Here is a 24,190-nt window from a genome sequence, read left to right on the forward strand (position 1 = left end):
TGAGCTAAAAAGCACTTTGCTATGCTGGGTAGAATTTAAGCTTTCGTCCCCATTGTGGCATGTTGCCATCTGCTGGCAAAGCAGTGCTTGTGAATCCCAGTTCTAAGCAGAAGCTGCAGTAAAATACTATTTCCATCTGCTATTGTCTGATTTTAGGATTGTGCACTGATCACAAAGGCCACACATAAAGGAGCAGATGAAAGAAGGTGGGGGAACAGTCATGCACAAACGTTCTAACTTATCAGTCTTTTAATGAAGAGGTAGCAAAACGTCGTTTCAGACTTCAGGCTAACAGAGTTGTTTAGATAGTAACAGCTTTAGGCGTGGTTCAGTTATACAGTGGCTCCCTAGGCACAGATGCCTAAATGGACACCTATTCACCTATTCATTCCATGTCAGTTATGCCTCTTTTGCATATCAGTTTGGCTTTTTTGTGACTTTGACAGGGACTTTTGTGGGATAAGACCAGGGAACCCCTGTCTACTTTCACCCCTATGGCCTATGAATCTATGGTTCAGGGGTCAAAGAAGACAGGGGGTCCCTGGTCTTATCCCACAAAAGTCCCTGTCATAGTCATAACACATCCGTTTAATATATAATGAACATAAGTCTTTCAGTCTTGTATACTTTTAAACTCTCCTGATTAAAGCAAGTTACTCAAAAGTAAATTAAGAGTGTGATGATTATCACACTTTTTGTAATGATGGGGACAGCCTTTGGTGGACTAATGTCAGTTTATTGCAAATTAGAATAGTTTTGTTATTTATAAACGATAAAAGCTTTAATTGAGAGGTTTTAGTAGACTAACAGAAAGGGGTCTAGAATGCAACACGTTCAGCTGTTTTATTAATCCATTTAAAATGATGTTATGCAGCGAAACAACTTTGCGGGAAAAGATTGACTGCTGACTCAGCCTACTCGGAGTTTAACCGGCGTGCGCTGGTGTTGTAACGGAACAAACCCACCAATCCAACAGCCAGTTACGTTCCTACGGCAACGCGCTGAAGCTTCCTCCCAGAGTATCATGGGAAACACCCTGGCCACCGAAGCGGAGGGAGTTTCGAAACAATTCATCGTTATCTAGGTTATTACATTCAATGCTATTGTGATATTTACATTCTTGCAACTATATGGTACAAATATAGCCACTGAGTGTCGCCACAGTAGTTGAAATAGTCAGGTTAGGACTTTTAAGGCACCAATTCGCCGTCTGTTAATATATTTAGCTAGGTAGCTAATGCTACTGTAAAGGTTCGTTTAAATGTGGCGATGTTTTTTGTTGGCTAAAGAAGCAAAGCTATCTTTAACTAACAACTCGAGCATTAATGTCAGTATTAATGTTGCTTATTGACTTGGGGTTTTGTGGATTTAAGTGCACACGGTAATTGCATTCCTTGGGATGTTGCAAGCCCGCCCGACGCTGTTGAATGCATTATCATGAAGAAGAGCTGATGCTGTCTTGTAAACATGGAGCTGAAGTTGGAGGTTGTTTTGTCATCAAGCATCAAACGGAAGAAACCTTGGCCGCGATTCTGCTGGCTTGGGCAGGTGAGGGGAGATATTTGTTGACAAAAAGCATTTCAAGCAGTGAAACTTGATCATCATTGTCAGAGGGAGATGACTGTAAACCTGTGTTCTTGCTCCCCAGGAGAAGGAGTCTGTGTTTCTCTTAGATGACAAACGGATTAGTGAGATCAACATGGTCTCTGGGCGCACCAAGAAGAGAACACCTAAACTCCATCTGTTGCTCAACAATGTGGTGACAATGGCTTCATCAGACAGTGGTGAGTTTAGTCTTTTAACACAAGGAAAACTCCTGAGGCAATACAAGGCAAACCCCAGATCACTTGTATGTTGTTGTTTTGCAGGAATGTGGCTCTGTGGACTTTTGGTGTCAGGAGAACTTTTTCTGTGGAACAGGGACAAGGATCTGTTGAAGACTGCTGCAGCGGTCCCTGATGTAGTTCAGACAATTACCAATGCTCAAGGTGTGTACTGCATAAAGACACACACATGGTTAGTGAGGAGGGTGACAATAAGTTTGAAAAGAATCCTGTCTTTCTGGTTTAATTTTTTATTAATCTTTTATTTTTATGTAGCAATTGACTTATTTTGTGGAAAGTAGCGCGTATCAGAATATGTATTATAAGATAATCCTGAGACGGCTTCGGATGGAAGGTGGATGTGTACATGGTGGTGTTTTTTTTTATTTCTTTTGTTTTACTTGAGCTGCTCACAACACCTTAACTGTATTTGTTTTAAATCATTGAATCTTAAATCAAGGCTTTCTTTGCATTTTCTCAGGGAGTTCCACAAGGTTGTCTCTCCAGGTTTCAGGGGATGGGATGCGTGTACTCCTGGTAGGCATAACTGGCCAAGTGTTCTTGTGGGAGTGTGTGGATGTGAGGGATTTGACAGGTCTGCGAGACGGCCCGGTCAAGGGTCACTGGGCACATGTACATCCCCTTAAAGAGACTATATTGCCTTCCTCACAAGATAAAGAAGCATCTCAGCACGTCATCTTTGTCAAGTCAGAGGTCTGCATTCTGAATCGGTTACATATGTGTGTCATGTTTCACTGTGACACAAATTTACAGACTTTCTTGTGTGTTCTACAGGCCTGACAATATGTCTTATCTTACCTATCTCCAAACTCACTCAGGTTATGGGGGATACTTGCTTAACAGCCTTTGTTTTCACATCTGGAAAGCAGATTATCATCACCATTCTTAAAATTCAATGGGAAGAAGGACAGTTTAGGGTGGGGTGAGTAAAAAGGTTCATGTAACAGTATTATCCCCTCATTAGGTACTGTATTGTAGTTGTTAAAGGTGCACATTTTTCTTTATAGTTCCCCTGGCTACAGCATACAGTGGGCCACAAAGAAATACCCCATGGCTCATCTCACCCCACCCTGCCAACCAGTAAAGTCCAGAGGGGCCTTGGTGCCAGCCTTCTCCCCAGATGGCCGACTATTAGCCATCGTCCTGAACCAGAGAAAGCCTAAGGTCAGCAGCTGACCTCTTTACTTTCTTTTTTACATTTCAATCTGTTTATTTTAGGTTAATTGATCTGTTAAAACCGTGTACTTTTCCTCTTTTGGAAGGCAGGCTACACAGGTTCTCTTTGTGAGCACACAGAATTTTGTTTCAGTATCAAGTGGCCTTGGAGGATGTGGAAGTAAAAAAGTGGATATCCCAGCTAGATATATAAGGTTAGTATGCAACAATTAAAAAGAGGGAAGGGGAACAGGTGTTGTGATTTATGTTTTACAGCAATCAGTCAATCACTTATGTGTGTGATCAACATCTGTCTAAATATGGGAGAAATTCATGATGGCATTGAAATGACATGAAATAAACATGAAACAGACAGCACTGCATCACATGATCCCATGTTGTCTGTCGTTTTGAATCTGAAAGAATGTTTCTGTTCACAGTGAATCTTTACATATATTCGCTTTCAGGTCTTACTGGGTGGGAAGTGTCAGCTGGTCACCTGGAGGCCTTTTCTTGGCCTGTGTGTTGAAGAGAGGCTCCCTTCTTATGTTGGCTCGCCTTGGAGGACTTCTCACTCTAACAAGCTCTGGTTGCAATGTTGACTTTGATCCTGCCCACTTCCTGCCCCTGCACCCTCTGGTCACTTACCGGTAAATTCAATTTTGTGGCTTTTCTGCCATTCTCTTTTCACTACTTGTTAGAAGTTATGGATTTGTTTATGCAAATGTTTTCTTATTTTTTGTCTCAATCATTTAATCTGTCATTTAGACTTTTTTATTGACCGCTTCAGCGTACAGTTTTCAGTTTAAGCAGGAATGAAGTATAAATCCGTTGTAAAGCACTGTTTTTCTCTTTAAAGGCCACCAATGACCGCAGGGAAAGGCGAGGCCTGTCTGTCCAGCTCGAGCATGTCTGTGCGTGATGTCCTGAGGCAGCGGTATTCTGTGACTTGGCATCCACGACTGTTGTATCTCATTGTGTCTGATGGCTACATGGCTACAGTTATGCGGGTGCTAGACATGCCATCTCCTGCCCTTTTACTGAAGACACTTCTAAAAGACACTACCAAGGATCTTGAGAAGATCATCCGCAAACTAGATAAAAAGCAGGTGATTAACTGGGGGACTCTTGAACTGGAAGCAGGGCTTTTAAAACATTTTTCTTTTTTTTAACATTCCTAGCTATACAGTTTACTCACATTGAATTTCTTTCAGATTCATGTGAAGGCTTGGCTGGAGTCTGCATCTTTCTTGAATCTATACAGCAGCCTTGAAGAGTTCAACACCACTGTTACATGTGGGCCCAACAACACTGACTCCATTATTTCAGCGGGCACAGAGGGATCCAAGTTGCCAGTTTTCCTGCAGGACCAGTGCGCATTGGGCGGTACCAAGGAGCTTCTTGAAAGCATGCAGGTCATTTAAATTGTATTTCATATAAAAATATAAAACACACTGAGGAAGAATGTGTCTTGACTGGTGCCTCAACAGCTTGAGTTTGATAGTGATATGGTTGCTGTTGTGTGGTTTCATAGGCTTTCTTTGAGGATGAGTCGGATATAGATGGACTTCCTGCTGGTTCTCATGAGGAAGATGGAGGTCGTTTGGAGTTTGCCTCAATGTTTGACACTCTCCATGCCCTGGACACACACAACGGCCCTGATTGTGATAGAGACTCTGTTGAAACAGAGAAAAAGACTGCTCTCCACCGTGAACTAAGGAAGATCCAGAGTAGGCTGCTAACAGCTTGGGCTTTTGGGATGTCCTTAGGAAATGCTGTGAAACACAGAGTTCATCTACTGAGGCATACACTCTACTGTGCGGTTCAGTTTGCGGCTTTACTCCATTTGATGCCCACCCCCGTGGTCCACACGGGAGAAAAGAATAAATCCACATCTAATCGCCTCCTGCACCTCATCAAAGCACTTTTGTCTTTCCTCTCTTGGGATAGCACTCCTTCAGATGAGCCACAGCTCTTGGGATTGATGGTGGAGTTCAGTAAATGGATAGTACGCCTTCTGTTGACCCCTCATCCCGACTCCCGCCAGATCACTCACTGTCACCTATCTTCTCAAACTCTTTCGAGAATCATGCGTATCTTGCAGATGGTCTCTGATTCTCTCGATTACACTTACAGATTGAGGCAAAAAAATGTCTGGTCTACCTCTGAGGAGGAATCACCTTCTCAGCCACCACTTTTGTGGCCTTCGGATGTGTACCAAGTGTCTCTGCTGCAGGATGAGATGAAGGATGAATCCAGTTTTTCAGATCAGACGCAACCTGTTCCCCAGCGACCTTCCAGCAGGTATGGACTTTAAATTCATTAATCATGATGAGCAAACCATTTCACCAGATGCCACTAATAGCCAATCTATAAAGCTGCCTCAAAGCTTAGCAGACGTGGTGACTGTCTTTTTTTTGTTTACCAGATTGTTGGGAGTATGGCAGCTGGTGTACAATGTCACCTTGCAGTATGCAGAAGAACTGAAAAGCTTTAAAGGCTGTGATGGCTGGGCGGAGGAAAAGCAACAGCTGTCTGTCATCTTGTCCCAGATCCAGACCGCTCTGCAGGCTACAGGAGTAAGGCTAGAGGAAGGCCCCGCACTTCTGAATTACCCAGGTATGAAGCAGAGCGACTGTGTTCTATTCTGATTATAGTGCCATGTATGTAAACATGAGGCAGATGTGGCATGCAAAATTATGGATATTTTATTTGGTAGTTTTTGTTTTTCGTATGCTTTAGTCTTTAGATTAATTCTAAAGAAACTAAACACAAAGCTTCAGCTTAGTATTCTCACTCAAAATGAACGGAAGAATTTGTGCTGTGTCTCATAATAAGTAACCGTTGCTGTCGAGCTCACAACTGAAATCTTGTCCCCCAGGTGAACATCTTTTCGTGTGTGGCTTGTACCCAAAAAGTGCAGAAACATGGCGATTACAGATCTGTCAAGAGGCTAAAAAAAGTAATAACCTTTGCTTTAGCTTTAACTTCAAAATACCCTTCTACATAGTCACATTCAGTCTGAAATAATTGTCATATGCTTTTCTTTAAGGTTCTGATCGTAGTGTCTTCCAGGAGACGCGGCTTTGTCTAGCGCTCCTGTATAGTCTGCTATCACAGTACCATCTGAGAGAAGCGCAGGAGTTGGGGGACCACATGGCACAGCTGATTCTGCTTAGGGCTGGACACCAGAGAGGCAGATTGGCTTGCGTAACAGGTCAGCTATGGAGACTCTGACACTTACTGGAGGAAAACTCATTGTTCATAGACTTACTCATGTTAGTTTATGGAAACAAGCTCTAAGTAGATAGCTTTAAGAAGTTCCTTCCCACTACGGGATGACGTAGCCTTATCCTTATTTAGTATCATGTTTGCTCATCTCATGTTGCTGGTTTAGGTAAAACACTTCAGTGTCACTCTCTGCTGTGCTTCAACATACAAGGAGATTTACCTAGTTTTGATACTCCGGATTACTTGAACTTGTTTGTCAAGGACACGATTGTCATGGTTGTTCGTGCAAAAGTCTGACACTGCAGCTTTAATTAAGCCAAAAAACAAAAACAAAACAAGACTAAATTTCCTACCAACTAGTTTAGAACTGATGAAACCTTTCAGATTAGAGGTGAAATGCCTTCAAGAACCAAGGAAAAGAGCTTCTGTTGCCCTTAATCAAGCTCTCGAGACATGCAGTCTACATATTATAGCTGGGTGCATTTTAATCAGGTTTTGGAGCATACAGTAAATGTCTCCTCTTGTTTTTGTGGTTAATCCTCTCTCTGCATTTGAAATATAATTTGAATTATAAACAATGTGAATAGGAGAGATAGTGCCACGCAGTCTTAGACAGTTTCACCATAGAGATATTGAAGTTGCTGTTAATGGCTATGCACATGAAATATGTCAGAAAATATGAAATATGACAGAACTACAGAAAGAATTGACAAAAAATACCTAGAAAATGAATTTTTCTGCTCTTTCTTGCACATCTGTTAAGGTTGTGAATGCTGTTCAGTTTTTTTTTTACTTGCTGTTTAATTCACCATAAATCCACCTCTTTGGTTATATGCTGAAGTTACACAAGAAGTCTAAGTTACTGCCTTCATGCCCTGCAGCAGATTCTCTTCCTTGCCCGTGGCTGCCGACGGACCTTCACAGTGATGCCAGCTGTGCGGTGGTTCAGTCTCTTGGGAGATTCATGGCCTCTTACTTCACCAACCAGCCGCTCTATATTCTGCCCGCTCACAATGTGGCCGTCCTGCCTCCACTACATCTACCTCATGGTGCGTTTATACAACTTGCTCTGCGGTTAAATGATTATTCTTTTGAGAGTGCTGCTTTATGGTTTGATGTGTATCATTTCTTAGCCCCCTGTGCTGGGCGTTTGGTGCCACTGTGCCAGGAGGAGGTGGCTCGAGCAGTTCGACAGCAACATCTGTCAGAGGTATGGACAGTGGACTATGCCCAGGACCTGCTCCTGCTGGGGGGGCTGCTTCCTGAGGCTGCGTGGTTGGCATATCATCTGGGAGACTGGAAGACAGCCGTGTCTCTGAGCCTGGCATATACCAGTTACTGCACCGAACATCTCGACTTCACTCGGTCGGTTTGAAATCCACAGAGCAAGCAAATAGTTGACTGGAGTCTTGTCGTTGTTTGTTTCTATTGCTGTCACTTGAATACATTAAATCCAGTTCCATTATTTTGTAAACACAACCAATTTTTTTGACAGGCTCAGGAAGAGAGAGCTCCACCTGCCAACAGTTTTAGAACCTGAAAGCATCTTTAAGGCTGAGCTGGAATGTCTTCTTGCCACTAAAGCTGACTCCCAAGTAAACCCAAATAAGATTGGTGACAAGAGCTTCACAGGTTTGTGAGACCTCACAGTAGTAATTTTGTGATTTCTGTAGGCATTGAACCGTTTCATTTTAGATTTTTGCATTGTCCCCCTTTAATTAGATCCTTTGGAAGGAGAAGACTGGGTCTTGTTACAGGCTTCAATACAGGAGATTCTGAAGGCTTCAGTCATGGCGGGAGTGAATGTTATGTCTTCCCCCTTGTCCTCACTACTGGACACAGCCAAGGACATGTGCTCTTTCCTACCTACCTTGGTGCCTACTGGACTGTACCTGCCTTCCCCACCTCTCTATTGCCCACAGCCCTCACCCAACACACAGGTAAAGTCATAAAAAATTCACCAGTTGTGTACGGTACATGTACTGTGAACGAATCAAATGGTAAATATTTATCTTATTCAGGACCAAATAGGGACAACAGGACACCTTGCTGAAGTTGCGTGTCGACACAAAGTGTCCAGTGTTCTCCAAAGATTACTTTTACTTCTGAGGTCTGGTCATTGTTGCCATCCTGCTGCCCAGTGGTACATCAGTCATCTTGGCCGTGCCCGACACATACTGCACAAGGTAAAGCTTTACACAGCGGAAATGATTTTACACAATTCCCTGAGAGGCGTATGTGTTACTAAAGGACTATTTTGTTTAAATTGCCAAAGGAGTTTACATGCTTAAAAGAAATTTTTTTTTTGTAGAGAAATTGATTATTTATTGGGCTTCCCCCCCTACAGTTGCAACATTACAAAACAAATCTCTGTCTGAGCCCTGCACATTCTCGTCCATGCATGTGAATTTGTTATAATTCTGAAGAGCCTTACAAAGATGAGCAACAATGTAGAGCCTTCTTACAGGACCTAACAAGAGTTAAGACTTCATATTTTTATGCACGTATGTATCTGCGATGAACAAACGCACTCTAAAGACAAAGTACAGACAAAAAATGCAATTGCTTTCTGGTGATAGGGTTCGATTTTTCTGATTTTACATTTTAAACTGTATGTGTGAAATTGATGCGCACGTAGTCTAATTTGCATGATCGTAAGGAACCTTCTAAATAGTTGCAAACGTTTGCAAAAACTGACCACACATCTTTACGGGATAAAAATTGATTTGCATCTTAATCTGAAAACGGGACCGATGAGGCTCCATCTGTGAAGCGGTGACCTTAACCACAAGGTTATAACTTTAATTTCAATCTCTGAGAGAAAAAAAAAAGAAAACGTGGGTAAACACACTGCTTGAATGATGTTGTTTATTTCCATTTAGCTTTGATACAGAGCTCTAAAATGAAATATATAAACGAGTTTTGATAGTTTTAGAATAGGAATCAACCAAAGCTTCGACCTCCTCTGATTCACAGCCTTAGAGCTGAGATAAAAATGATGGGAACCTTTTCATGATTAGAAACCTGCAGATCGGCAACCTTTATGACAGAATCAAGCTGAGCACAACACAGAACAAGAGAGCAACTCAGTTATTACTGACCGATAGTGGCCGTGAAGCCAACTCTGCATCTGTCTGTCAACACCGTAAGTGTTGCTCGGCTGAATACCAAAGTGATGAACTGGGGTTTTACAGCCCCTGGGCGTTCCAGGGTAGTTTCAACCTTGGCTTAACCTAAAAATGAGTCTGAAGCACATTGTTTTAAATTTTACACACATCTATACTGTTTGTTTAGGGATTTGATTGAGCTTTCCCCCGTGCCATCTCAAATAGTGCAAATATCTGATGTTGTTTTCAGATCAAAAAGAAGTATTCTTATCCGTCAGCTACTCAGGAAGAAAAGAGTTTGCCAGAGGGACTGATGAAGCTGAACACCCGCAGTGGATACTTCAAGGGGCCAAATAAAGATGGTCATCTCAACCATGACACCATTCACACCATTGGTAATATGCCCCCTGTACTGAATTGTGAGTAACAGAATCAAGTATCTAATTTTGTGCTCATTTATTTATTTCTGCAACAAGTCTGTTTCAGGGAGCTGTGTGCTTTATGCTGGATGCTTCACGTCAGGGATCAGCTCTCCATTCATTGCAGGAAGTATCAGGCAGCCAGACAGCATGATCAAGATGAGCGGGTATTACATTTGTGTTGAAATTTGTGGTATGTAAATGTATGGTCACTCTTACCACTGATGTAAGTGGTGTATTTGTGTCCCTTAGATCTCTGGTGATCCAGGAGTGAGCTCAGCCTGTGTTGATGCTCTCCGCTGGGCCTGCCGTCTTCTGCCTTTCTCTCGTTTCCTGAATGCTGAGGAAGTCCTTCAGGATATACTGCTCAGCCTTGTCTCTGAACTGCCTCCTGTATCCATGGTGACATTTCTTCGCTTGATTGAACATTGTATTTCATGGGACAAAAACACAGACCTTGAGTGAATACATTTTTCATCCTTGACTGTTCTTCTTTTGTAGGTGGCTGACACACTGGTACGAGCCTTCCCAGAGGAGGAAGAGTCTGTCAGAGTGCCTTTGAGAGAGAAGTACAACTCACTGCTGCAGAGGCTGAGGCAGTGCAACGTCCAAGGTATAAGATCCTCTATTCATTACCGAGGGTCTTTGAAATGTTGAGTAGCACTTTAAGGAAGGTAGTGTTGTATTTTAAATGGTTTTCTAATGAAAAAAACAAGAAAACAGTAAAAAATGCAGTATTGATATTTTCACATTAGTTCATTTTTAAACTGTTTATAATTTAAAGAGGTTTCTTTTGTCTTGAAAGCTTGCTATGATTGGCCCAAAAAAAGTCCAAACAAATTCATCAAGTTTAAGGATTGTGGTTCAGAAATGCTGCTCATAATTGTTGTACACCTACTGTATATTTTTGCTCAGAGGGATAGAAGCACCAAATTCACTGGAACAAGGCATTTGAAATAATTAGAATATGAAATATAGAAGTGCTTTGAATAATTTGAGCGCACTACTTTCTTCCTAGAATAAAATATAGGATTACTGATATATTAGAGAGGACATAAATTACAATGGATAAGCTGGTAAACTCATAATGGAGCAGTCTTTTAACTTGAATTTGAAAAACAATTCTTGCACCACAAGGACACTACAAGAAAACATATTTCATCTTTTAATGCCCTCATGAATTGACTTTTTTTAAATTTGATTATTCCTTTGCTTCTGTAAGCATGTCTTCGTTCCGACAAGGGGAAAGAAATCATCTTAAATACATATTTCAGTGTTTTTTTCCCTTCCCTTTGTCATTTTATGTAAATCAGTGCGTGTTTAATTATATGTGCCTCATTTGCATTCTCAAACATATTTCTGAACACTTTTATAACAAAAGAAAATACATGTTTTGATTTAATTCATCAACTAGAGAAACTTCTGAAGGTGAAATGAATTAATCAAGATTATTGATGTAACTTTATTCACCAGTTGTACAGAAGTTATGGCATTGAATTAACTTGTTTTTAAAATGGAAAACACCAGATCTAAGCTTAAACATTGCTCCTTGGTTGTAAGTTGTTTTGCATAAAAACATCAGTGAAAACACTAATAATAAATGTTGTTTTTTTTCTTCTTTGATTTGGAGCCATTTTTACAGGCCAGTTTCTGCTTAATGAAATCACCTTTGACCTTGAAACTTGCAGAGACACAAGTGTTTGTAATAAACCAAGAAAGTGAATGCAAACGAATAACAGAAATCGGGATGAAATATTCCAAACTTACGCGGGCCTTTTACATCAAATCCATACCTGTCTCCACAAGCAAAATAATAAGTATACAACATTTCTAATTTGAATTTTTAAACTTGCTTAATAATTTAGGCTAAAATTGTAAATCTTGTCCACTCTGTAAAACAAAAAAGAAGTAAATTTGACAATCAGTAGCTGAGCTAAACACCAAATAGCCCTGTAATGTCTGAGTTGTGTCAGCTCCGGTCTTTGAACTGGTTGCATATGATCCCTACATGGTAATTTGACTGTCATTATTTCTGTCCTACAGAGGGGGAGACAGATGAAGTGAACGAGTTGATGATGATTGTGATTCAAGACAAATTCAGACAAAGAAGGAAACATCTGGCGCGTTTACAGAGGCACCTGGCCCCTCCTGTGCTCCATCTGTGGGAGAAAGAAGAGCAAGAGGAGGACAAGGGGAGCAGACATGGGATTGCCGTGTTAAGGCAACTGTCACTGGGTACAAGTCTGAGCACCAGCACCTTAACTGATTTGGGATTCCAGCCAGTGTGCAGTGATGTAGAAGCAGCAGAGAACACATCTGAGGGTGTTTCTCCCCAACAGCATCGCAGAACCCTGACCAGGTAGCCAGAGTGGAAACAGTAGCACCGCCATCATTCTCAGACCATATGTATGTGTGATGTGTCTTATTCTGTGGTCTACGCTGTTCTTTGCAGGGGCAAAAAGGCCAAAAAAGAAAGAGAAGATGCTAAAAAGACTGCTGTTAAGATTAAAAATGTCATGCAAGGGGAGGGTCACAGAAGCGAAGCCCTGGAAAAGGAGCAGCTTTCCCTGCCAGTGGTTGGAACCTGGGAGTTTGAGCTGGAGGATGAGGAGTATCTAAATTTCCTGGAGCTCTTCTTCAGCTATGTGCTGGAGAAAAATAATGCTGATGGGGGAGATTCTGGCAGCGAACTTCCTTTGCTGAGGGGCTTCTGCTCTGAGCTGAGGGAGAGAGAGTTGCACTCTCTAACCTTCGATGTACTCACCACTGTACATCGTCGTCAAAGACATGGGCACCAACACTCAGCCAGTAGCCCGCCAGTGTTCAGAGCTGGCTGTTGCTTCAAGCCTGTGAAAGAAGTTAGAACACCTGAGTTGCAAGCTTCTTCAATCTGGAGTGAAGCTCCCATATCAAGGCCGAATCTTTCCGTAAGCTCTCATCCTGGATGGAGAACTGGGAGGCAAAAAGGTTTGTTTGGACTTCGGCAGCAAAGCAATATGCCCATTGGGAGAGTAAAGGAAGACGTCCTTGGCTCTGAAATCAGCCCTGTTCAAAGTGCCCTTGCCATGGCTCAGCCCTCAGAAAGCTGCTCTGTGTTGGTGGAGGCTGTGACTGAATTGCAGCAGGGCCTTGATCCTAAATTAGAAGCTCAGTTCCCAGAGTTGGGCAGACTGCTGGAGTGGATGGTGCGCTGGGCTGATAGAAGGGTGCTTTGGGGTCATCGTGGGAAAAAGAAGAAGGATGAAGAAGGGGCAGTTGATGAAGGAGTTGTGATTCGCGTCAAAGCTTCAGCACCTGCTGTCCTTACTTCCCTGAGTTTGCTGGAGTGCAAGTACGCAGCTCTAGCCACGACGAGCCACCACTGTCCCAACATCCTTGTTCCAGAAATGCAATGGACTGTCGCCCCTGTGCTGCAACCCAAGGTGGAGCGGAGGCTTGAGAGGGAGAGCAGTGTTGATACAGGCTACCCTGGATCAGCCAACACTCCCATCACTGGTCTCGACCAAAATCTGCAACAAGGAGAACGATACTCGTGAGTTTACATTTCTGACCCAGCTGGAAGTAACATACATGCATAGTGAAAGCCAGCCTATCCTATACATTTAAACAGTTTATATCAGAATGTGGTGGTCAGAGGGAATCAGCTCTTTTAGAGCTAAGTCTTAGTCAGTATACAGTGCAAAGCTAGGCTATGTAGTGTCTGCTTTTGTATTCTAAAAACTTTAATCCCTTTTTTTGAAAAACACATATTTTAGCAAACATCACAGTAACTGGATACCAAATTATTATTTTCTTACTGTGTATAAAAGAGTCTACTGGATTTTCATGGTGTATTATGTGTTTCTTGCAGTGCTTCCTGTACAGATGAACCAGAGGAGCACACATTTCAGGGAATGAATCTCCCTGCTGACCAGACGGACTTGACCTCTGATTCCCAACACAGATATGCCAGTTCACAACAGCTGTGTGTCGATGACCTGGATGTTACACCTGAAAAAGAAGGTATGTCACAAGGTCATATTGGATCGTTAAAGCTGCTGAAATGCAGACTCTTGTAACAGAGAAAAAATGTTGGTGTGTCAAGTACTTGCAGGCAGAGGTAGTGACAGTGAGGGCTTGGGTGTGTTGTCTTCTGGCTCCAGTGGGAACATCTCTAGAAACATCTGCACACCCGAAACGGTTAATGATTTCAGCTAACATTCCCAGTCTTTATGTCTATCATGTACGCTGTTAGAAAGACTAACAGGTTGTTGTTGTTTTTTTTTCACTTTCCCTATTTAAAGCTTTCAGACCTTGACTACTCAGAAAAAGCTGAAGATGTGTCCAGTTCCTGCTCCCTGTAAGTTTTGAATTTTAAATGATTTACTTCTGTATGAAGCTTTAAATACTTTTCTTCAAGGACGGCTATTAACGTAATGAGTTGTTTTTTCTTTTGCATTTTAACTCTTGACCTGTTATGAAACATAGGCTCTAGTTGTACTAGTCTGTTAAACAATTTTTTCACCTTTTTTGAAACTACAGGCCAAAACACACAAAATAGCTGCTGAAATTGCTTGTTTTGTTGTTTTAGCCACAGTTATCCTCTTGAACATCCAGAACCCCCAGCTCCTCCCACCGTCCAGCCTGAGGTTACTGTTGACACAGAGCTCTCTGATTTAAGTGCTGTGCAGCTCCCAAACACTGCTGTTAATCCCCCAAACGTTCAGCCACAAACCTATACAGCTGGTGCAGCCACTGCAGATTCTACTCCCTATCAGCCATCAACCGTTTCACCAACACGACAGTGTCTGGGCGAAGAATTATTTAGACTGGTTCAGGTAAGAACAGACTGACGAGAGCGCGTGACTGGACAAAATAAAAGGACTGTTATGTGATTTTCTTTTTTGGTCCTCCTCTGCAGCATATCAATTACGTGAGTCTGAGGGAGGTTTTGGGAGCTTCATTTTCCAGCATTCAGCAAGCCCAGCAGAACTCTACAGTGGCCCAGCCTAATATGATCTCACACCTTCATGTGCCATTATCTTCGACTACCAAATGCCTTCCTGAAACGAATGTCGTGTCCATTCAACCGACCATCACTGCAGCACCTCAAATACAGACATGTGTGCCAAATTCACGATTCGATGACCCTCAGTTCAGTCAGAACACCGCTTGTAGGTTTGCAGACCAGCCTGCTATGCACAGCTCAGCAAAGACCTCCTCTGCAGCGGACCAGTACCGTGCCAGTCAAAGTCAACACTACAGTGCCATGGTTGCAGGTGTAAATAATCAGGTATTGCGGAAATTTCCTCTATAATTGTGACTGTCTTCTGGTGTAAACAGAACTTATCACCAAGTTCTCTTCCCTTTCTCTCTCCAGGAATTGAGTCCACTCCCTGTCCAGGCAGAGTCGCCAAACATCCAGCAGACGGAGAACAAAGGGTTAATCCCCTCCTCTCAGGGGCTCCTGGCTGCTGCTGAAGACCCCAGTGCTGAAGACCCCAGTGGTGTTACACAGGATGAATCTGTTCCTCAGATGTTGGGCCTGAAGTTACTTAAACTCCATCGTCCTCTGGTGTCCCAGCACAGCACCCCACACTACCCACCAGCACAACAGTCACAGACACTGCACACTGCAAACCCCGAAACTCTTCAATCCTGTCAGCACAAGCTTAAACACAATGACCAGGACACTTTGAAGAAGAACGGTGGGGAACAAAGAAAAGCATCTTCAGTTCCAAAAAAGCACCTCAGCTTTCATGCTTCACATTATCCAACTCCTGGGAATTCCCAGTCCCAGATTTGGGCAGCAGGGCAGTCCAGCGGTCAGGAGGTCTCTGTGCTTCCTCTTGCTTTTCCAGCTCACACTCCCACACCAGTGCAAGGCCTTCGCCTGCTACAGTTGCAGAAAGTGCAACACACCAATATCACCTTCCCCAAACTACCTCTACCATCTTACTCCAGACCCGCTTTCATGGCAGCCCCAGTGACTGAAATGCCAGTGATCAAGCTTCTGCATATTGAAACTGCTCCCAAAATTGTAAGCAGTCCTGCCATTGCTTCACAATTTTTAAATGTAGTATTATGTAGATCTTGTAATAGTGTAATTGACATAACTGTCCCTACCACAGATGCTGCCCAAGGCAGTTCCTTCAACCCAAATGACCCGTCTTTTCTCAGTGGGGGAGTTAACGAGTTCAGTGGTCGGGCGCCGTGATGCTGAAGAGGCTCGGCTGCAGCTGCTCAAAGTTGACCAATCTAATGAGAGCACCAGAAAGCCGACCACCATTTCCAGCTGTTCAACCAGCAAGAGGCAAGCACATATTAGTTTTAATGTTAGTGGTTTTCTTCTTTAGTCACCGATTATTTTACCGGCTATTCTTCCTTTGTGTTGTTTAAAGGCAGAGCAGGAGAGAGAAGAAGGCTAAAGAACGAGGAACAGAGGTCACATTCAGACCAAATGAGTCCATCACTACTCAAGAGGTAGAACAACATCGGCTCATCGGCTGTTTAGTCCTTACAAATATTATGTTACATACTTTTACCTTCATGTGTTTGCTTTGATATGCATTAAGGCAGCAGATGTGGCTATTAGTGAAAAGCCTGCAGTTGCTGAAGACAACACTAATGGGCAGGAGATCACAGGTGACTACACTACACAAGGTTTCGGTCAAACCTCTTTTGTTGCTAATTCATAGCCATATTTTTTGTCATTTGGAAAATATAAGAAACACACACCTCTACTTCCTTAATGGGAGAATATAAATCACTTCAGTTGCAGAATTACAGCCAGTTAGTTTAGAAAAGTGCTGCAAATATTACTCGGTGGCCACAAACTTTATTCGATGTGTGTGTGTGTGTAGGACACGAACACCCGAATTGGCAGCTTGTGCACTGAGCTTAAATAGACTAGCTTATATAGATTTACAGATTTGCACAATTAACACTTTCCTCTATACGCCACAAGAAAACAGACATAAGGTTGTTTGCTTTCCTATCTTGTCTTTTCTGACAGCAAAATGAAAAATGAATAAAACCTTTGTAGGTAGCCTTTTTTTTTTCTTGATTTAAAAATTTGAAAATAAACAGCTCCAGAGCAGGTTATGAGTTCAGCATCAGTTACCATGGTGATTAGAATAGAGACAACTTCATGACACAGAAACTCTGCCTTTTAGCTCAACACAGCGTGCTAAAGCACCAATCTCACTTACATCCCTCTGCACTGCTAATCTACAGGGGTTATGTGTAGAACAGGCTCAATTAAAACCACACTATTATGTGTAAAATCATTTTTCCTTTTCTTAACGTACAAGATAAAGAAAATAAGGAAATAATACACTGTATTATGCATTCATCATGATGATTAAACAAGATCAATACAGCGATAACTTCCCTGTCTCAGACAGAAAAAGAGGGAAAATTAAGTTTGATTTGAGCTCAAATGTCCAGTATTTAATTTTTGATCAATAACATGTTGTTTTTTTTATTTTTTATTTATTTTTTTTTAAAATGGAACGAACAAATGGTGCACAGACGAATAGTGAAATTTTGCTTAGAGAACATCAGGAAACTTCTTTCCCAAGATGTATCCATTGGTTGGTTTCAGCGGGGAATATTATGGTGTCCATTTGAAAGTTCTGTTGACTTGCTGCTCTTTAACTTTCAGGATCCTCTGACTATTTGCTGACTGGTCAGAGAATATTGGATCAGGCCTTCTCCACTTCAGCTCAGCTCCACGCCTTTGCTTCCATAAGTAAACGACCTCCTGAGTGCCAAGATGCTTTTACCAACACAGATCCAGGTGACTCCGATAACTAATATATGATCAATATGTATATATATATATATATATATATATATATATAAAATTATAATTAATATTGTACATTTCATATGTGTTGTCTGAATGTCATGAAAATGCAGGTTTGTCTGAGATTCACTTTTCACAAACCATAGAATCTGTGCAAGTATAAAAGCTGATTTCCTTTCTTTCAGCCTGTCCTCCTGTGCGTGTGGACAAATGTGTGTCTGTCCAGGCCCGTGTGATGACGAAAAGCCCCAAACGTAAGCTGATTTAAGAGGATAGCACACTGCTTTTTCATTCTAACACTATGTAAATTGAGGGAACTTGTTTTTTTTTTTTTTTCTCAAACTAGCACAAAGTTCAGGAAATTTTCAGATGTGTAAAGAGGAACCTGTTCGAAACACAGAGGAGACCCCAGAGGGACCAGAGATTCTAGTAAGAGTCCAAACTCAGCATCACATATTGAGCCATACGGCTTTTAGTGTCTTTGAATCGTGCTTTTGGATTATAAAGCAATGTCTAAAGACACTGTGCACAATACGATGGATTTATCATCATTTCTGCATCATGCTTCTGTCATAAATTGATATTTGATACTTTTTTGTTTTATTGTCTTTGTCTTGCAGGATCTTGGGGGCCGACAGTTCATAACTGTCTTAGATCTAGAAGACGTAATGCCGTGTGAATATCTTTCACCGCGTCCCATCCCAGAAGCACAGGATGTTTCCTCCATCCGTCCTTCCTCACCTACTTCTGCTCAGCTTCACGTTCTCGCGACCTCTGTTATCAGGAATGCTGCCGCAGCTGCTGAGCCACAACCCTCAGCCACAATCCTAGAGAATCCGCTGAAACCCACCCGTCTCACAGGTCATTGTCAGTACTTTATTTGAAAGCATTCACAAATGCATGTTTTTGTGGGGAACACAGTCATATCTGTGTTGCAGCAGTGTGCTGCTGGTTTAATAGTAATAAAAATAGTAACTTCCAAATACCCTAGATTTCCCTGAGGAGTCTCCTTCACTCAGCCACTACGAGCCCAGCGGGATTTCAGAGAGAAACACTCCACAAGATAATGTGATGGTAGATCCATCTGACTCAGAGATCTGTCGAGCCATAAAGACCCTGACAATTTTACCTGACACATCCTCCGCCTCAATTCGGGGAGTCTTGTTCTCCTCTCGCCTGTCAGAGCTGGATGCCCAGATGGCTGCTGTACAGAACATTGCAGATCATCTGGAGATGGACTTCTCAAACTCTGGAATGGTATATCAGCAAGTTTTGTACTTATGCTGCTGGCGTGTTTATAAGTCACTGTAGGGGGTTCCATGATTTTTCTACTGTGTCTCTGTGCAGCCGGTGAACTCAGTTGGAAAGCTCGGTCTGAGGACGACCACAGCAGGAAATAAAACAGTCAGACTCTCTGTTCCACTGAAAGGTAGGGAATGTTGTAGCAGTATAGAAAAAAAAAACTCTGTAAGACTGTCTGTTGACATCACTTATATATTACCTCTAACAGCATGGACACCAAGATCCGATCAAGACATTTTAAGCGAGCTGAGGGCCTGCAAGGAGGACAAGAGAAATCAAGAGGAGGAAGGTGTGGTTCACGATGACTCAGACGATCCTGGAACAAAGCCATCTCCTCATCTTTCTACCTCCCCTCGCAGTCACAGAGCAGGTCAATCTTACCTTCAAACCCCATCAGGTAAAGATACACAACCATTAAAGTTAACTTTTAGACATACCTGTATTCTTTGTCTATCAAAATCAGTTGGACTTGAAGTATTGTTTGCTTTTCTCTGCTAATGTCAGGTCAACTCCTATACTGTTTGATCTTGGAGTGAAATTAGAAGGAGCATGAAATCTGCTGTGTTCTTGTAGTCATGAAGTCACATCAGTAATTTTTCACCAACAGGGACGAAAGACCACTCGAGTGAAACATACAGGATATCTCATGAGTAAGTTTAAGCATATTTGAAGGCTTCTGTTGTTGTTGTGCTCCTCCCTTACCTCCTCTATTTTATAATATTCTCCCCTTTACCCATTGATTTGTAGATGGACAGATGACGATCTGGGTCAGACCGGGCTATCTGATACGATTGAAATCTTAGACGAGCTGGTAAAGGAAGGATATTTATCTCCCACTGACTGGAATGTGTCAACCTCACAAACCGCATACCATAGCAGGTACAGTATGGAAGAAGGATTTGTGCTCTTTAAGTGGCAACTTAAACAACTGCAACCATCCCAAGGCTGATAAATGATATGGCCCACAGCAGGCAGGACCAGCTGCAAAATAGCAGGACATCTCAGGAACGTGCTTTCCTTGAGGATGAGAGAAGAGAGCTCAGGGTATGGATGAGAAGGAAACAAAGGGAAAGACTGGCTGCTTATCAAAAACACAGAGAGACTCTGAGACAGGGGGAGCGTAAACCTTTCTCTGCCTCTCCAAGGGTGAAATATTTTTGCTTTTTACCTGAAATCACCTGAAATGTGATGCTGTTAACATCTAATAACATCCATGTTTTTTGTCAACTGACTTTCCTCAGCCGTCTGCAAACAGAAATCTAGCAACCACGTGGAGAACCGAAGAGGAAAAACTGAAGAAAGAAAAGTAGGTATATGTTTACAATGCATTGTGCTCAAAAGACTTGCACGTGCATGTCTTACATGTTATTTCCATTTGACTTGATAGGTTAATGCTTCTTGAGCAGTACAACCAAAGGACTCGCGAGGCTTGTTCTTTAGCCAGGGACCTTGGCCCGTCTCCACTGCTGTTCTCCACCACGCGGTCAACCTCAGCTCCGCCCACTAGCAGTGCTCACAGGTATCCTCTTCTACAGTAATTTAACCAGGTTCTTCATTCATTTATAACTGTGCTCAGAGCTAGTATTTCAGCTAATATTGAATTATTGATCAGCTTATACCATTGGTGTCTTTTCAGTCCCAAACCTGTTTTATGTGTTTAACCTAAACATGTGCACTCATTCACCTTGCCTTAAAACAATTCCGTGAATAGTTTAGTAAAGAGACTTTAGTAAAAAAGTAAAAGATTACATCACATCAGTATTAGGTGTGGGTGTGCTTTGCCTTTAACAGCACAGGTTTTCTGCAATTCACCCGTGCTGAGGTGCTTTGCTGTGAGACTGGGAAAATGTGCCACACTTACTGTGTGGATTAAGGCTTTTTGAGATCCAACATATTCTCTGTGATGCAGAGACCAGCAAAATGTATATGGTGCTGAGACCCATGGTGCACAGACAAGTGTCACAAAGTGCTTAAAGCATTATTCAGCACACCTTAATAGAGATAAACATGTAATTCAAACACTTGTCTGAACAGATGTGCTTGTAGCCGAAATGTAAAAGGATTCCACGGGTTAGCTGCCACAGCCTCCGAAACTTTAGTTAGTCGATGTCCTTGACTGACTAGACAGGCAGTAGATGTTTGACTGCGGTGAGTGAGCTGGATTGTGGGTAAAGGAGTTCAGAGCTCTAGAGGGACCATAGTATCTGTTCTGGGACCTCTTAGTCTTCCTGTTGCTAAGGATTGACTGGCTACATGTTTTTAGACATAGAGTCATACTCCCTGTTTCTTTTCACCTCATACCATCAGTACAACTTTGAGTCCGTTCATCTCCAGAAACACAAAAAGAGGCTGAGTTCAGGGAACCGGTCAACCACTTTTATGGCATGGCGTGGGGACAATTGCTTCATCTTGAATGTGAACGAGACAAAAGGGATGATTATGGATTTTAGGAACCTTGAATAAGCCAAACACTATTTCTATATTGGGATGGAAATGGAAATGCAAAATTGAGGCTGTCTTTAAGAAGGGACAAAGCAGACTTTACTTCTTTGGGAATCTTAGGTTTTCAGCAACATGATTCATATCTTCTATAAACTTGCGATGTAGAGTGCAGTCTGTGTTGCACTGTCCATCACAGCTTTGGAGCAGCAACATCAAAGACAGTGACTCAGAGAAACTAAAGACATTGATAAAGCAGGCTCGCTCTGTGCTGGGGAATGCTCTGCAGCATCTGGTGCTGATTGTGCAAAGAAAAATACTGCACAAGTTACTGAACATAATGGACAACATTGCACCCCCTCGACATAACATTGTGATCAAACAATGTACTTCTTCATCTCCGCTTCAACAAAGAATTTTACAGGTCATACCTGTCCACAGCAGTAACTCTACACAATGACTTTTCTTACAGTGACTAATGGCTTATATCTGTTGTTGATTCTCTATGCTGCAAAGTAACTTCCCTCTTTGGGAGTACGAGAATATTATTCAACTTGATTTGATTCTATTCAACTCAGTTTGATTCAATTCAGTAGGAGAGATTACCTTGTGTGGTAATAGAGGTCATATATTTTTTACAACAGAGCTCCCAACACATCTGTCAATGATAAAAGAACACTTGAGTCGCAGTCAGGACAAACTCCACAGTCTGTTCAGGGACGGCCTTCAGAAGATCTCCGCCGGAGACTGGGACTTCATCGACCAGGTTTTGTTATCAAATTCTAAGGGATTTCTCACCTCTACAAAACAAATCTACATAAATAATCTTTTCCCACTTAATTCCAGGAAACGTGATTGTAAAATAGCTAAATGTTTTTGTTTGGTCCTTGGTCTCAGTGTCCTTTTTGCCAGGGGACCGACTGTCACAGGTAACGAGACGTGGCATGCTCGGCAACACTAAGGGTTGGCATGTTGGATACCAAAGAAAGGCGGGATCGAAGAGCAGTTTTTCAGGAGGAGCTGCTGCAGGAAGAGGGATCCTAAGGGAGCAAACGAGAGCGACCGAGGAAGATCTGGTGGACAGTTCTCTATCTAATGGGCTGCGGGGCCATGCGGAGTCTAATTTGGTAAGAATTCAATTTCTAATAGTATTTATTTTTTTAAGAACCCCTGTAGGTTTTAATTTACATCTGAATCCTTCTGATGCTTGAATCAAAAGTGTGGCTATTAAATGTTGTTTTATAATAAAATAAACTTGTTAGAAACTATCCCTTTACATTGTTTTTGTCAGAACGTTGTCGATAGTTGATGTGGCTTCTCACAGCTACTTTGTTGCTCATTTCTCAGGTTTTGGCAGGGCTTTCGTTTGAGCAGGATGATGGTGCAACGGGTGATGTTTCAGGGACAAACCGACTGGACAATCTATCTGAGAGCGCAGGCAGCAGCCTCAGTAGAATAGACTGGGCTGCTATTGAGAGGATGGTGGCTTCTGAAGAGGACTGATGTGAAATAAATAAATAAAAAAACAATGCCATGTAGATTTTATATTACTGGAGAAAACGATTATATGCGAAGTGCCTACTGGATATACTGTATATCAGTAGTGCTGACAGTGTGAATATAGAAATGATATACACTTTATTCATGAAATATCCGAGCATTTTTACTGACGTTTGTAATATTTCTACATTTCTACTTTATTTTTTTACATAGTTGATTGTCTTAGTAAATGACCTTTGTCACAGTCCAGTATATTTGAATAGTCAGTACTCATCTGTGTTAATTTAGCAGCACGGTTAGCATAAAAAGTATGCTAAATGGAAAATTTGTTTTCTTTTTCTTTACTACTAGGCTCTTATGCTACGTTTACCCAAAGGTTTGAGGGATCCACAGCCTGATAAAATAAACGTTTGAACGTGAACCATCAATTTGAAAGACCATCATTCCGCCACGGTTGACCCAACCAAAATTTGTTTTGGCACTTCTGGTTGAAATTGCTTTTGGTGAAAATAGCTGCACAAGTCAAGGATGACGCATAAAGTTAGACATGACACTTGGACACTTTTCTTCTCTTAAGCCTAAGCTTAACTACTTTGTTTCCATTTTTTTAAAGGCTCAAATAACAACAACAAAAAAAAAAGGGATCAAAGTAAAAGTCTGAACACCCCATGAGGTAATTAGCTCTTATTTTGACAATTACAGTATCACAGCTCAGACAAGAATATATTTAGCCAGCTAAGAGTCTTAGATCTTATTGGGTTTTTTCTGTCCTTTGTTGCTTCAAAAGGATTCTTTTACAGACATTCTTCTGTTGCCTTGGCTTATTGCAGCTTTGAGGTATATTTAGAATCATTATTGTGTTGTAGAAGCCATCCTTGTATAATCTTCAGCTTTTTACAGATGGAGTGAAAGTTATGTTAAGAAGTTGCTCGAACTGATGTGACTCCACCTTTTTTTCAGCACCCCTAAAATGATCCCCATGTCACTGGCTGCAAAATAAAGTATGTTGAATTCGTTGCAGAGGTGTGTCCCCCTTTTCATGCAACATCATTACTGTCAAATATTACTTGTTTTGCTGTAATATTATGTTGGATTGATCTTCTAGAAATCTCACAAACAGTTTTCTTGCATTGTTTATTTTCACCACCACCATTTCTGTTAAATACCACGTCTTCATTTAAAAAAATAAAATAAAAGGGACCACATATTCTCATAGCACTATCTCGCTTTGTGTGCAACCGGTAGCCTTTTGTTAGGAAGCAGCTTGACAAAAACATGACTGCTGGCTGTTGACACAGTATTGATGAATTGTATTTCTAAAGCTCTGAAATTTGCGAGTCGTTTCAAGCATTCCCAGTTGCATTGTACAGAGTCTTGCTGTGAATAATCTCCATTAAACGGATC

General features: G+C 41.8%; 1 protein-coding gene across 6 annotated transcripts; it reads left to right on the forward strand.

The window, feature by feature from the left end:
• The first annotated feature begins 1,008 nt into the window (after positions 1-1,008).
• On the forward strand, positions 1,009-24,114 carry cplane1 (ciliogenesis and planar polarity effector 1). Of its 6 annotated transcripts, none has more exons than XM_075455731.1 (50): positions 1,009-1,084; positions 1,374-1,548; positions 1,649-1,784; positions 1,869-1,988; positions 2,305-2,537; positions 2,663-2,766; positions 2,852-3,008; positions 3,111-3,214; positions 3,467-3,649; positions 3,859-4,108; positions 4,214-4,414; positions 4,534-5,303; positions 5,428-5,618; positions 5,881-5,961; positions 6,052-6,216; positions 7,112-7,279; positions 7,364-7,595; positions 7,726-7,862; positions 7,953-8,170; positions 8,252-8,416; positions 9,588-9,732; positions 9,814-9,923; positions 10,009-10,158; positions 10,258-10,369; positions 11,800-12,115; positions 12,209-13,288; positions 13,607-13,758; positions 13,841-13,935; positions 14,040-14,095; positions 14,327-14,573; positions 14,657-15,028; positions 15,116-15,775; positions 15,867-16,048; positions 16,137-16,218; positions 16,311-16,380; positions 17,402-17,536; positions 17,731-17,799; positions 17,892-17,974; positions 18,166-18,412; positions 18,537-18,802; positions 18,893-18,974; positions 19,056-19,244; positions 19,455-19,497; positions 19,595-19,726; positions 19,816-19,993; positions 20,089-20,153; positions 20,235-20,366; positions 21,931-22,052; positions 22,184-22,413; positions 22,634-24,114. In XM_075455731.1, exons 2-50 carry the CDS (start codon positions 1,468-1,470, stop codon positions 22,787-22,789), a joined length of 9,654 nt encoding a protein of 3,217 aa, XP_075311846.1. In that variant the 5' UTR covers positions 1,009-1,084; positions 1,374-1,467; the 3' UTR covers positions 22,790-24,114. The 6 variants fall into 6 exon arrangements, with proteins under 6 accessions (XP_075311846.1, XP_075311849.1, XP_075311850.1 ...); XM_075455734.1 differs by having other exon boundaries at positions 19,819-19,993; XM_075455735.1 differs by having other exon boundaries at positions 18,166-18,406.
• The last annotated feature ends 76 nt before the right edge of the window (positions 24,115-24,190 follow it).

The sequence above is a fragment of the Odontesthes bonariensis genome, chromosome 22, assembly GCF_027942865.1.
Source record: "Odontesthes bonariensis isolate fOdoBon6 chromosome 22, fOdoBon6.hap1, whole genome shotgun sequence".
Taxonomy (NCBI): Eukaryota; Metazoa; Chordata; class Actinopteri; order Atheriniformes; family Atherinopsidae; genus Odontesthes; species Odontesthes bonariensis.

What these genes read in the sequence shown, in the direction of transcription:
- cplane1 (XM_075455731.1), top strand. Translation starts at nt 1,468, where the DNA reads ATGGAGCTGAAGTTGGAGGTTGTTTTGTCATCAAGCATCAAACGGAAG. An exon ending in AACTGCCTCCTGTATCCATG is followed by an intron (nt 10,159 to 10,257) that starts GTGACATTTCTT and finishes CTTCTTTTGTAG; the next exon opens with GTGGCTGACACACTGGTACG. An exon ending in AGCTGTTCAACCAGCAAGAG is followed by an intron (nt 16,049 to 16,136) that starts GCAAGCACATAT and finishes TGTTGTTTAAAG; the next exon opens with GCAGAGCAGGAGAGAGAAGA.